This window comes from Sinocyclocheilus anshuiensis, unplaced genomic scaffold (genome assembly GCF_001515605.1).
Source record: "Sinocyclocheilus anshuiensis isolate Anshui unplaced genomic scaffold, SAMN03320099.WGS_v1.1 scaffold2169, whole genome shotgun sequence".
Lineage (NCBI taxonomy): Eukaryota > Metazoa > Chordata > Actinopteri > Cypriniformes > Cyprinidae > Sinocyclocheilus > Sinocyclocheilus anshuiensis.
In genome coordinates this window covers 120,836-132,277 of record NW_015552701.1, presented here as the reverse complement: position 1 = coordinate 132,277, position 11,442 = coordinate 120,836, and the positions used below count along the sequence as shown (strand labels likewise).

The following is an 11,442-nucleotide window of genomic DNA, read 5'->3' as shown; positions in this document are numbered from 1 at the left end:
TATAAACATACTAAAATATATGTTTACAAAAATGTGTTTTTAATCAAAATATTTTTTTTCACATTTTTTAATTTAAAAATAGTAGAATAATTGAATGAATAAATATATTGAATGAGCAAGTAATGATCTCTCACCTTCTTATGGATAGTCTTAGGGTCCACATCAAGAACCACAATGTCACGCAGACGGGCAAAAACGTCTGTTTCTTTGGCCTGGACCACCACAGACGCGTCAATGCCTGACATAAATGAAATCAACATGTTTGGTTAACCTGCAGAAAATTAATATATCATTTTAAGATACGCCGACTTTTAAGGACAGACACTTTAGTTTTTTCTACCTTGAACCCGGATGTCAGCAATGTTGCTTCTGTCATCACAAACAGCCACTCTGAAAGAGCCGAGTACGGCAGACAGCTTAAAGTTCACAACACCAGAGTCCTTCGAACCCTTAGACACTAACAAAACATAGACACTCCAGTTAAAACACTCAAACAACACATAATATGACGATCTAAAAACAGTAGTGTCTGCAACATGCATTAACACAAGCAAAACAGATATTGTTTCAGACCCCTGTTAGTACATGGCATGTCAAGACCAGTGCAAAGGTCAAGAAAAAAAACATTAGTTACCCAAGAAAAAACCTACAAAGCAGAGACAAGGACAACATGGATGCATGAGCAATATTCAGGGTCTACCCAATAATTTGACATCAAACAAAACACATTTGTTTTCACAGATTTTCAACATAAAAGGCGTATGTGTTATTCACACCTGTCTTCCCTGCTGCTGCTCTCTCAGCCCGTCTCTTGGTTTCTCTGTCTTTTGAAGCTGTGAGGTCTTGTGGTATTGCTGAATTCATGTAGTTGATGGAAGACAGCAAAGCTTTAGTGTGCAGCAGGAAGTCCAGTGAGGAAAACTCCACCTGTGAAAAGAAGTAAATCAATTACTTAATTTTGATTTCTGATAAAACTTTCCAATAAAAAACGTTTTTTTCAAATGAAACATTATTCAAAATTCAAATTAAAAAGACTAATAATGTAATTTTAAGAATGCAATAACATTTTTTAATTTAAAAATAGTAGAATAATTGAATGAATAAATATATTGAATGAGCAAGTAAACAAATAAATTCTAGGATTACTGCCATTCATTATTTGGAACTATAAACTTAAACATACCTTCAGTGCTTGTTCTGTACTATTAAATATGGTGTGGAAGCTGGGTCCATTAACATCAGCCTGAAGGACATAAAAAAGGCCATGCAGACCAGCACAAATTAAACCATTCAGCTAAAACAACTCATTTAAGAGAGTCCTTTATAGAGTGTTTGATAAGCAAAATGCTCATGTTTACTTTGATGTACTCCACTTTCAATAGATCAGAGCCATGCTTGTCTGAAGAGGTAATTAGATGAAGTGGCTGATTTTGCGCATCTGAAACACAAACACACAAGAATGAGAGCAACGGTATCCCTGAAAAACATACTTCAAACAACAAAAGCTTGATCACACTTTGTGTGTGTGCGTGTACCTTTTATCTCGCAGTAGTCCAGGCTGATCTTGCGCAGGTAAGATGTGACGGTGAGATCAAAGGTCCGTATCTTGCCCTCTGCACCCAGTTGAGACACATTGAAAGCCAATACGACATCCTCCTGAGCGGCCTGCCTCGTAAGCTCCAACAACACCTACACACACACACACACATATATAGACACATATACATCACTTCACACTAAAATACACAATGGTCCACACAAACACGAACAGTAATCATACACAAAATAATTGTCATCAACTGATGGAATGCTGAATGATTCTTTAATGAAATGTGGGGCTCTTGCGCCCAACTGATGACGAATGGTTGTGGCATGGTGTGAACAAAGTGATGAAGAAGAACGTACTGCTTTGACTTCAAACTGAAACTGCACTTCGGTCAGTTCCTCTAAGGTTGATCTGAGAGAGTCTTCATCTGCAGACTTCTCACTGGTGTCTTCTTCAGAGTCTAAACACACATGTACAACATAAACTGTGTGCATACATAAACTGTGAGAAAATGTGTATAATTATATGAATAGTGTCAATTAAAAACAAAAGACTTGTTTGGTATTCATTTTTTTTTGTCTGAAATTAAGTGGGAGCAATTCTGACCTGATTCCACTGTATAGGACAGAACTGTGGGGTCTAAACCCAAAACCTTTGGCCTGGCATCAGACAGCGGCATCCCCAAAACCTTCAGAAAAATATCATCATTATTATACAAACAACAGGAAATTCTATGGTATGTCATTTTCTCACTCCGTTTACTTCCTGTACATATGCAGAAAGCTTTCTTTCATATGCAATAAATGCTTTTTTTGCATTTTAGTCAATTGGTAAAATTTTTGTAAGAAAGCATTTTAGGGAGAAATTTACTTTTAACTATTTTATTTCTCATAGTTTTCCAACAAATTTACATTACTGTTCAAAAGATTGGGGTTAGATTTTTTTATGTTTTTGAAAGACGTCGATTACGCTTTGAATACAGTATAAACAGTAAAAATGTTAGAATATTATTACAATTTAAATACAATTTTATTTTAATATATGTAATTTATTCCTGTAAAGGTAAAGCTGAATTTTCAGCAGCCATTATTACAGTCTTTAATCAATCTAATAATCATGATACTCTAATAATCATTCTGATGCAGTGTCAAGAAACATTTCTTATTATCATCAATGATCATATTTCTGTGGGAGCTGTGATATATACACTTTTGAGGATTCTTTGATGAATAGAAAGTTCAAAAGAACAGCATTTATTTCAAATAGATATTTTTTGTAACATTATACATGTCTTTACAGTCATTTTTATTAATGTATTGCAGCGTTGCTGAATAAATGTTTTCAGTAAGTACTCAAAAGTAATTTCTTAAAACAAAATCTTACTGATCACAAACTTTTGAATGGTAGATATTTATTTATTTAAATATTCTGGATAATATCTAGAACATCCTTTAACATTTGCTTCGCAAAGTAAACTAGTAAGGGCTTTTTCTTGCTTGTTGAGGCAGTAAGTTCACTAATAAGATATAGCACAGGGCTCATTGGGTAGAGAGACAGTGATGCTGATTGTGGATAATGTCTTTCCTGAGTTGTGTAATCTGTGGAGACTGAAGCTGCACTGTCACGCTCAAAGAGCAAGTTCAGGAACTAAATATAAAAGCAAGCAGCACTTCAGTCTTATGAAAGCAATAAGTACATTGCGATTAGATTTACGGGCTTGAAAAAAAAAAAAAAAAAAAAAAAAAACAGCAATGACAATAGTATCAAATACCTGTGGCGTCCTACCAGGAAACTACCATTCATGAGTCATGAGTCAAGTGTGAGAGGACGCAACACATCAGCCAATACAGAGAGATTGTGTTTCTTTGTGTTTTCTGACCTTTTCTGTGGGGGTGCTAGGGGGGCTTGAGGTAGTCTGAGGGAGAGGAATACTGTCCACCAGCTCCAGAACACCCTGGATCTTCTGATCAGAAATCTTCACATGAAGTAAGGGCAGCTCCCCTGATACTTTGAACCTGGAAATGAACAGACCTTAGTGCATGTATGAGGATTAAGAGAGAGACGCGGCAGAGAGCGAGCGCTAACCTGGGCATACGGGAATCTTTGTCCACCATACATTTAGCAAGTTGAAGTGTGACGTCCATCGGTTGCAGGATGTGCTGATGGGTGAAGCCTTTAACACGAGCATTTTTCCATTTCTCTCCTTCAAAAAGAGCCGCCGTTAGAAATCGTTTGTGCAGACAGTTTAGTTTCTTCCCTGTGTTGCATTGTGTTTACCTGATTTGCTGTAGAGTATCTGGACACTGCGGAGCTCCAAGGAATATCTTTCATAGGCTCTATCCATGATTTCCTCTAGCGATGAGAAACTGGCAGATACCTGCTGATGGCTGCCCTGGTCTACACTGTTCAACTACATGCACACACATATATTTACAGTCAGACGTTATTGACAGAAACAGTTCCCTCTTAAATAGGTTTTTCCTTCCCGCCCTCACCTGCAGGTAACCAAAATCAACGATCATGAGGTCTGATTTGCTATCATAGAATCCAGACTTGGGAAGCAGCAGGTAGGAGGGTTTTAGATCAATCCTCAAGTCCAGCACCTTACGTGTCTCAATAATGTGAGACAAGCCTGGGTTCAGATAAAGACAAAGGGGAAGTGTTAAAGATGACCACTCACATACTCATTCTCAATGTGACAACATTTCTGTGGGGATGATGGGAAATGAGGAGAGGGTTACCACTGGCTGTCTTCTCTTTGATCTCCTCAAGTTTGCTGAGTGTTGCTGAGGTGATGACCTCCAGATCAACTCCTTTTCCCATCTTAAAGAATTCTGTGATGCTGATGACAGTCAGCTACAGAACAGACAAATGAACAGTAAATATTTTGAAGTAATTTTTAGTCTAAAGCCCTATTCAGACGGTAATTGTTTCTCGCAAGTGATTTTCACCATTTACAGGGGGTAGTTGGTGATTTTTATGCCGTCCGAATCCAGGATGTCTGTGTTTTTATGTCGGTGTACCACTCCCGTAAAAATCCCCGGCCGAATGACCTACTGTTTTTTGACAAACACCAAGTTCGTGTGGTAATTTAATTGCCGTTCGAATCCACATCTCTGAGTTTACGAGAAGAAATCGATTCAAAATTCAGTGTTTAAACCCTTTTTGAGCATTCCTGAACACCGCAAGGTAACATTGTATAGGGTAATTTGCATACATGTTTATTTCTGAAATGCTGGAAAGTATTTAAAAGAACAATACTTCATAACTGCTCCACCACAGCGACTGGGAGCAGAAAGAGAAGAAAAGCACATAAACATTCGAAATGGGTCTTTATTATGGCAGCAGCAGGTATGCAATACAATTTTAAAATGTGTATTATAAACGGATATATATCGCGTATAATTATATACAACTATAGTGGTCTATTTTCCTATTTTTAAACAGGAGATTTAAATAATCAAATAATAAATAAGATTATATATTATAAAATATGCTTGGAATAATAAGAATACATTTTACATAATAATAAGAATACATTTGTAAATAAAATTAATTTTATTTACAGCAGACAATCATGTGACTGGCCACATGAGCAGTTCGTTCCCGGGTTCGTAGGAACACAGAACTCGCTCCTCCACTGTGAATAAATCGCCATCCGAATCCATGAGTTTTATCACTGAGGTGATATGTAAATTTATTTTTACAGACGTCCATATGACAAACAATTACCGTCCGAATCGGGCTTAAGTGTCTAAATATTTATATATTACAATTTTGTATTAAATATTGAATATTGATATTAAATTTAAAAATATATAAATTACTTGTATTATTTTAATGTATTACATTAAGAACAAAATAATACATAATTATAAGAATAAATGGATTATATTTAGACTAATTATCTAAATGACCTCAATAATTTTTCCCTGTATAAATATTATTTTATTACATTAAATTAAGAACAATATATATATTTTTTTTTTTTGTAGATATAAATACATACAGTACAATAGGCAGATAGATTATTATATTATATTTTGTATATAATGATATGTTATATATTATATGATATGATATAATTATATTATTATATGAATTGTCAGTTTGAAGTTATCTGCAGAAGATGTAATTTGATTGGACTGACCAATTGCAGACACATGAATGTGATTTCTGTCAAGAATTTTATGCAAGCAATTCACAAACTACAATAACTGCAATAAAATAAAATAAAATAATGAATGTAAAAAAGCTGCACTTAAAATCCACTTAATCAAAAACTCCAATGGCTCTCTTTGAAATCAAGGCATAACTACAGTGTGTCTCTTACAGCATCATAGATGATCTCAACAGGCTGTGAGTGGACTCTGAGAAGCTGGTCAGCAGGGCTGTCTTCTGGATTGAGCTCAAAGAGCACACTGAGCAGAGAGGAGTCAGAGTCTCCAACTGACGCTATGAGAGACGGCACCTCCCCCTGCTGCTGCAGACCAGTCACGTACCAGTGCTCCAGTTTAGCCTCAACTCTACACAAAAAAACACATTTCCTACAACTGAAGCCTATACTTTACATATGGCTCTATATATATATATATATATATATATATATATATATATTTTATATTTGTTGGCCAATGCCCAGTATGTGTAATACTGTACATACCTGATGGCCTGTGCTCCTGGTCTCTGTGAGATGGACGTACTGAGGTCAATCATTTGCACTTTGAGGATCTCTGGAACGCCAGGCTCCTCTCTGAATGTTACTGAGGTGCTCAGCAATTTAAAATTGACAATCACAGCTACATACTGCACATAAGAACAAATATGCATAAACATGTGAGTATACTGTATGTCCAGGATAAACAGGATATGCAGTATTTGACTTTTTTTTGTCAATGTGAAACAGGTTTTGTTAAGGTGCGGTCACATTAGCAAAATTTTGCTAATTAATTTCGGCCACTAATTTCGCAGAACAACAGTAATGTGACTGTGACTTTACAAGGTAGTTGTACAGAGTAATTTCCACTCACGTGTTTTGGTAAGGCAAGGTTATGAGAGCTCCCGCTGTAGCCAATGGCTGTGTAGAATTTCGTTTTCTCTTCAGGAGTCATGATGGAATCAATATCTGTACAAATAAGAGTACATGAACATAAATATGGATGTACATTCAAAATTTGCATTTATTCATAGCGTAGCAATTATTTTAGCGATTAACACTCACTCTCAGGCTCTTTATCTTCCTCTTCCTCTTTCTTCTTCCCTTCTTTCTTGCCAAAAAAGCTGCTGAAGAAGCCTCCTCCACTTTGTTTCTGAGAGGCAGCCTTTTTAGCAACCAGCTTCTGTCCTGACCGAACCACCTGTGGAGAGACAAAGTCAACTTACTAGACCAGATGAAAAATATAAAAACACCAGTACAGTATGGTTTCTGTTTTGATACATGTTGTCATACCTCCATCTGAATCTGCTGTCTGGCCAATACAATGTTGAACACATCCAGAACTTTCTCCAGCTCCTGAAAAAAAAAACAATTAATAAATGTAAAACAAATACTTATTTACTTATTTACTAAGTATACTTACTTATACAAAAACATATTTAAGAATGATCTAGGAAAAACTAATAATTCATTTTAAAAGAGTATATGTTAAAGGTGCAGTAGGAGATCTTGGAAAATGCTAACTTTAGCCTGATAGCACTGAAAGCGAACGTCCCACCCTCCCTGCAAATCCCCCTCCAAAGCCATGCCTCCTGAACGCATGATCGCGAACAGACCAGACGACCAGAGACAACATTACTACAATATATCATGTGTCATTCACCGGTGAGAAAACTTTATAGCACAGTTAGTAAAAGTACTACAATACCAGGAAGGAAGGTCAGGTTGTTGATGTTTGCCTGCCATTCTCGCTCTGTCTGCACAGAGTACGTGACCGCGTTGATGACGTATCATGTCTGCGCGAAAAGGGTGCGCAGAGGTATGCAAATACACATGTTGACAGGCAGGTAGGAAAGTCAATCAAAATGCTCGGAATGAGTGTTTTGATTGGACGAACATTTCTTGGTCCTACGCCTTCCACAGAATATATAAATACATTTAGACCAATTAACTTAAATGATTGCTATCAGGATGTGAAGAGACTTTCAACCAGTATAACAAAAAATGTTCTGAAGACAATCACCTATTGCACCTTTAATACATTTTAAAAAATCATTATAAATTATTTCAGCATAACAATTTAAAGGGATAGTTCTCCCAAAAATGAAAATTCTGTCATTAACTACTCATCCTCATGTCCTTACTACCTTTATGGGCACTGAATGTGTCAGTTGCGTTGCTGTCTATGGAGGGTCAGAAAGCTCTCGGATTTCATCAAAAATATCTTAATTTGTGTTTCGAAGATGAATGAAGGTCTTGAAACAAATGGGTCTGAAACGAGTAATTTATGAGAGGAAATTTCATTTTTGGGTGAACTATCCCTTTAACAAATTGAATGGCTGAAACATGAACTGGAACTCAAGACTTTCTTAGCATTTTGTTTCTTTGTTGAGCAAAGTTGTGCAAAACCTGAGAGCCCAATGTATTTAAATGCATTGATGTTATCTGGATAAACTATTCATCTATAGTTCATACCTGGATCTGTTTCTCCGTGTCTTCTCTGACTTTACCCTGTGTGAGTTTGATTTTGTATGCAGCTTTGTAAGCCTTAAGTGTGTGCCTGTGCTTCTTGATGTTGTTCCAGTCCCACATCTGGTTAAAGTGCCTGATATGCACTTCCAGTATACTGCTGATGCTGTATTTCCACCTGACCAATCAAAGGGGCCATGTTAGAAACACCAAGCTCCAATCAATCAGCCATATGAAACATCATCATATGAACACATAATGCACTTACCATTGCCTGGCATTTCTGTGGACTGGAACATCAGGCCTAAACTTTCTGTAGGGGCCATTCTTCACCATGCAGTCTATAGACTCCAACAGATCCACCATAGACATGTACTAGAAACACCCAAAAAACTTACTAACCCCAAACTTTTGAATGGTAGTTTATGCTTAAGACACATGATGGTGGCCATACCTGTGGCTTGGTCATCTCAATTGCGATGTTCTGAACCTCAAGGTGCAGGTTTGCTTTTGGTGATTTTAGCTCAACTTCAGCATTAGGGTTGATGCACATCCTTGCAGAAGCAAATATGGGTTTGAAAACTGTATAAAGAAACAAATCAGTTCATCATGATGGGTGCAATGATTTATAATGCTAACCCTAAGTTGGTCATAAATCCTTTAACCAACAAAATTATTTCATTATATCTCACTGACAAAAGCTCAGTGCATTCATATGCATGTTAAATGTAGCTGTATTGGCACTCTTACTGACATTTGTGGTTTAACTAGTACATGTAAATATGGGGCTGTAGTAGAAATAGTACACTCTGTGATTACTGGAGTTAGTGTGCTATAAGGAGGTGTGTCATGTGTACCGTTTGAGATCACATAGCGTGTTTAAATAGCACTTGAAAATGAAGCTGTGGCAGGTAACACACACACACACCCAACAAAAGTACAGTATGAAACAATAGGGTAGGCAACAGCCAAAGATGATACATCATTATTACTTTTTTACTATTTACAATTTAATATTTACTTCTCCTAAGGCTTTCAGTTAAGCACGACACCAAAACATACTAACAAAGCTATACTAAACAGCTCCAGGCCAGATAATAATAAAGATAGCCATGATATTTCTGTGGATAAGAAAATACAGAATATGTAATAAGAAAATACATACTGTACTGATAGCCTTGCAGTTCCTCATTTTTTATGCTGATTCCCACTTTCAGCTTGTCCTGCAAACACAAAAAGGTGATTTTGAGATATATTTTTCAAAATTGTAAAATGTAAATATACATACACAGTGAGATTGAAAAGTCTGAGTTCTCTTTTCTTTTTCATTTCCTTTATTTTCATTGCAAAAAAAGTTGAACTGAAAACTTTCAGAAATTAAAAAAATGTTAATTTCTCAGTATTTAGTGTGTTCCCATTTGTTCAGAGGTGTAAAGAGTACCTAAAAACCATACTTGAGTAAAAGTACAGATACCTTACAGTGAAAATGACTCCACTACACATTACAAGTCACCAATTCCAAAACAACTTGAGTAAAAGTCTTAGAGTATCTGATTGGCTGTCAATGTTTTTATCGTTCATCAGCTGGAAAAAATCGTTCTGAAAATGATTCCAACAATATCGTTTCTCTGTGCCTTTATCATTATAGTTGTGGTGTGGACTCTTCTATTCTATAATATTGAGAACAATTTTTAGAACTATATCTTTATCGTTATCTTTATAGTTATCGTGCTTGGTGTGATCAGGCCTTAACAAGATAATACACACCTGAGGAGACTAATCAAGGTGAACCAATGAACAAACGGACTACAAACTGACTACAAACACCACGGGAGACAGGAAGTGACATAAAAGTCCAGGGCAAGGCACAGAGAGCATGAAACAAAAAAGAGTTGATTTGTGAGGAGAGCACGTTTATTTTCTAAAACCAAAATAAAACTGAACACCTCAAAATTACAAAACAAAACAAACAAACAAAAAACAATATATTTCAAAAAGGTCTCTTCAGTATAACGGATAAATTAAATAATGTTAAGTAAAATTAAAAAGCCGAAGCCTTCTTGCAGTGGATGTGCTGGTTTGGCCTGATTGCCAGCTGCAGTTATGTCTTCATCTCATATCTAGGGCTGCGTTCCAGTCCGTTTTTTCATGCCCTTCACTCGCAAACTTCCCTCCGTCTCGTTTACTCGGATGTACGTCATTGATTACGTTGCATGAGTGCCCACTTCTGGCGGAACCTTTGGAATGGGCTGAACTGGAACATCCTAAACCCTTGATCACTTAGAATCAGCTATGGAGTTGGTTTATTGTTTACATTTTTTCCCTTATGAATTTGTTTGGTGCAGCATTCTATATGTATATAGGTATGTTTGGGCTGTTATAAATGTTAAAAAAAATAATTTATATATTATAGAGTTGTTTGAGGTGGGGATAAATTAAACGCGATCTACGATGACGTCACAATCGTTTTGCATTGTGGTCTATGGAGCGGCCTGAAGTGTGCATATGAAGCAGACTCGCTCCCTCGGTCAAAATCGAGGGGTCGAGGGTCTGTCCATATAAACTTCCCTCGTCCACTTCACGAAGTGGAATGCACTTCAAAATGGCAGCGGGGACTCCCCTGAGGGGAAGTGCTTATGGAAGTTTGCGAGTGCGTGTCTAAAAGTGGAGTGGAACGCAGCCTAGAACACCTCTGATTCACAAATACTTGCTAAGGAACTCGCATTCACATAAAGTAGCCTTGTTGACAAGTTTGGGTGAGTAAGGGCAAAACGCAGTACTTTCAGTGACCTGTAATAGGCAGTATCACGTCTTTTGTAGCAGAAATAAACTGCTGCAGAAAAAGCTAAGTCCATGCAAAATGTAATGTGTAACTGCAACACTCATTTCAAGTAAAGAAGTACAGATACTCATTCAAATGTAGTGAAGTAAAGAGTAAAAGTTGCTAATATCTTTGATACTCAGTACAACTACAAAGTACACGAAAACATACTCAAGTACAGTAACTAATTACATTTACTCCAACACTTTACACCTCTGCAAAGGTTTGTGTAAAATGTGATGATCATGTTATCTAGCATGATTTGAGAATAATCCAATATTTCAAAGAGACCCTGTGCTTGTCACAAATTTGATGAATCTATTTCCAGGATTAAATAATAAAAAAAATATATATTTTTTTATTTTTTTAATGTGGTCTCAGATAGGGCTGCACGATAAATCGCATGCGATATTTAATGCGCATCTTGTCAGTAAAGACGGTTCTGTCATC

At 36.5% G+C, this 11,442-nt stretch overlaps 1 protein-coding gene across 1 annotated transcript in view; it reads right to left on the bottom strand.

The window, feature by feature from the left end:
• Positions 1–11,442, bottom strand: part of LOC107667706 (vacuolar protein sorting-associated protein 13C-like) — a 60,837-nt gene that overhangs the window by 34,227 nt on the left and 15,168 nt on the right. Inside the window, 22 exon segments of the mRNA XM_016459429.1 lie at positions 135–238; positions 341–457; positions 777–927; positions 1,184–1,243; positions 1,359–1,438; positions 1,536–1,689; positions 1,906–2,006; positions 2,153–2,234; positions 3,426–3,561; positions 3,632–3,749; positions 3,824–3,956; positions 4,042–4,178; positions 4,288–4,402; positions 5,880–6,072; positions 6,210–6,352; positions 6,577–6,671; positions 6,768–6,903; positions 6,996–7,058; positions 8,178–8,349; positions 8,440–8,546; positions 8,626–8,753; positions 9,337–9,394. Of these exon segments, the coding sequence (XP_016314915.1) occupies positions 135–238; positions 341–457; positions 777–927; positions 1,184–1,243; positions 1,359–1,438; positions 1,536–1,689; positions 1,906–2,006; positions 2,153–2,234; positions 3,426–3,561; positions 3,632–3,749; positions 3,824–3,956; positions 4,042–4,178; positions 4,288–4,402; positions 5,880–6,072; positions 6,210–6,352; positions 6,577–6,671; positions 6,768–6,903; positions 6,996–7,058; positions 8,178–8,349; positions 8,440–8,546; positions 8,626–8,753; positions 9,337–9,394 (2,583 nt within the window).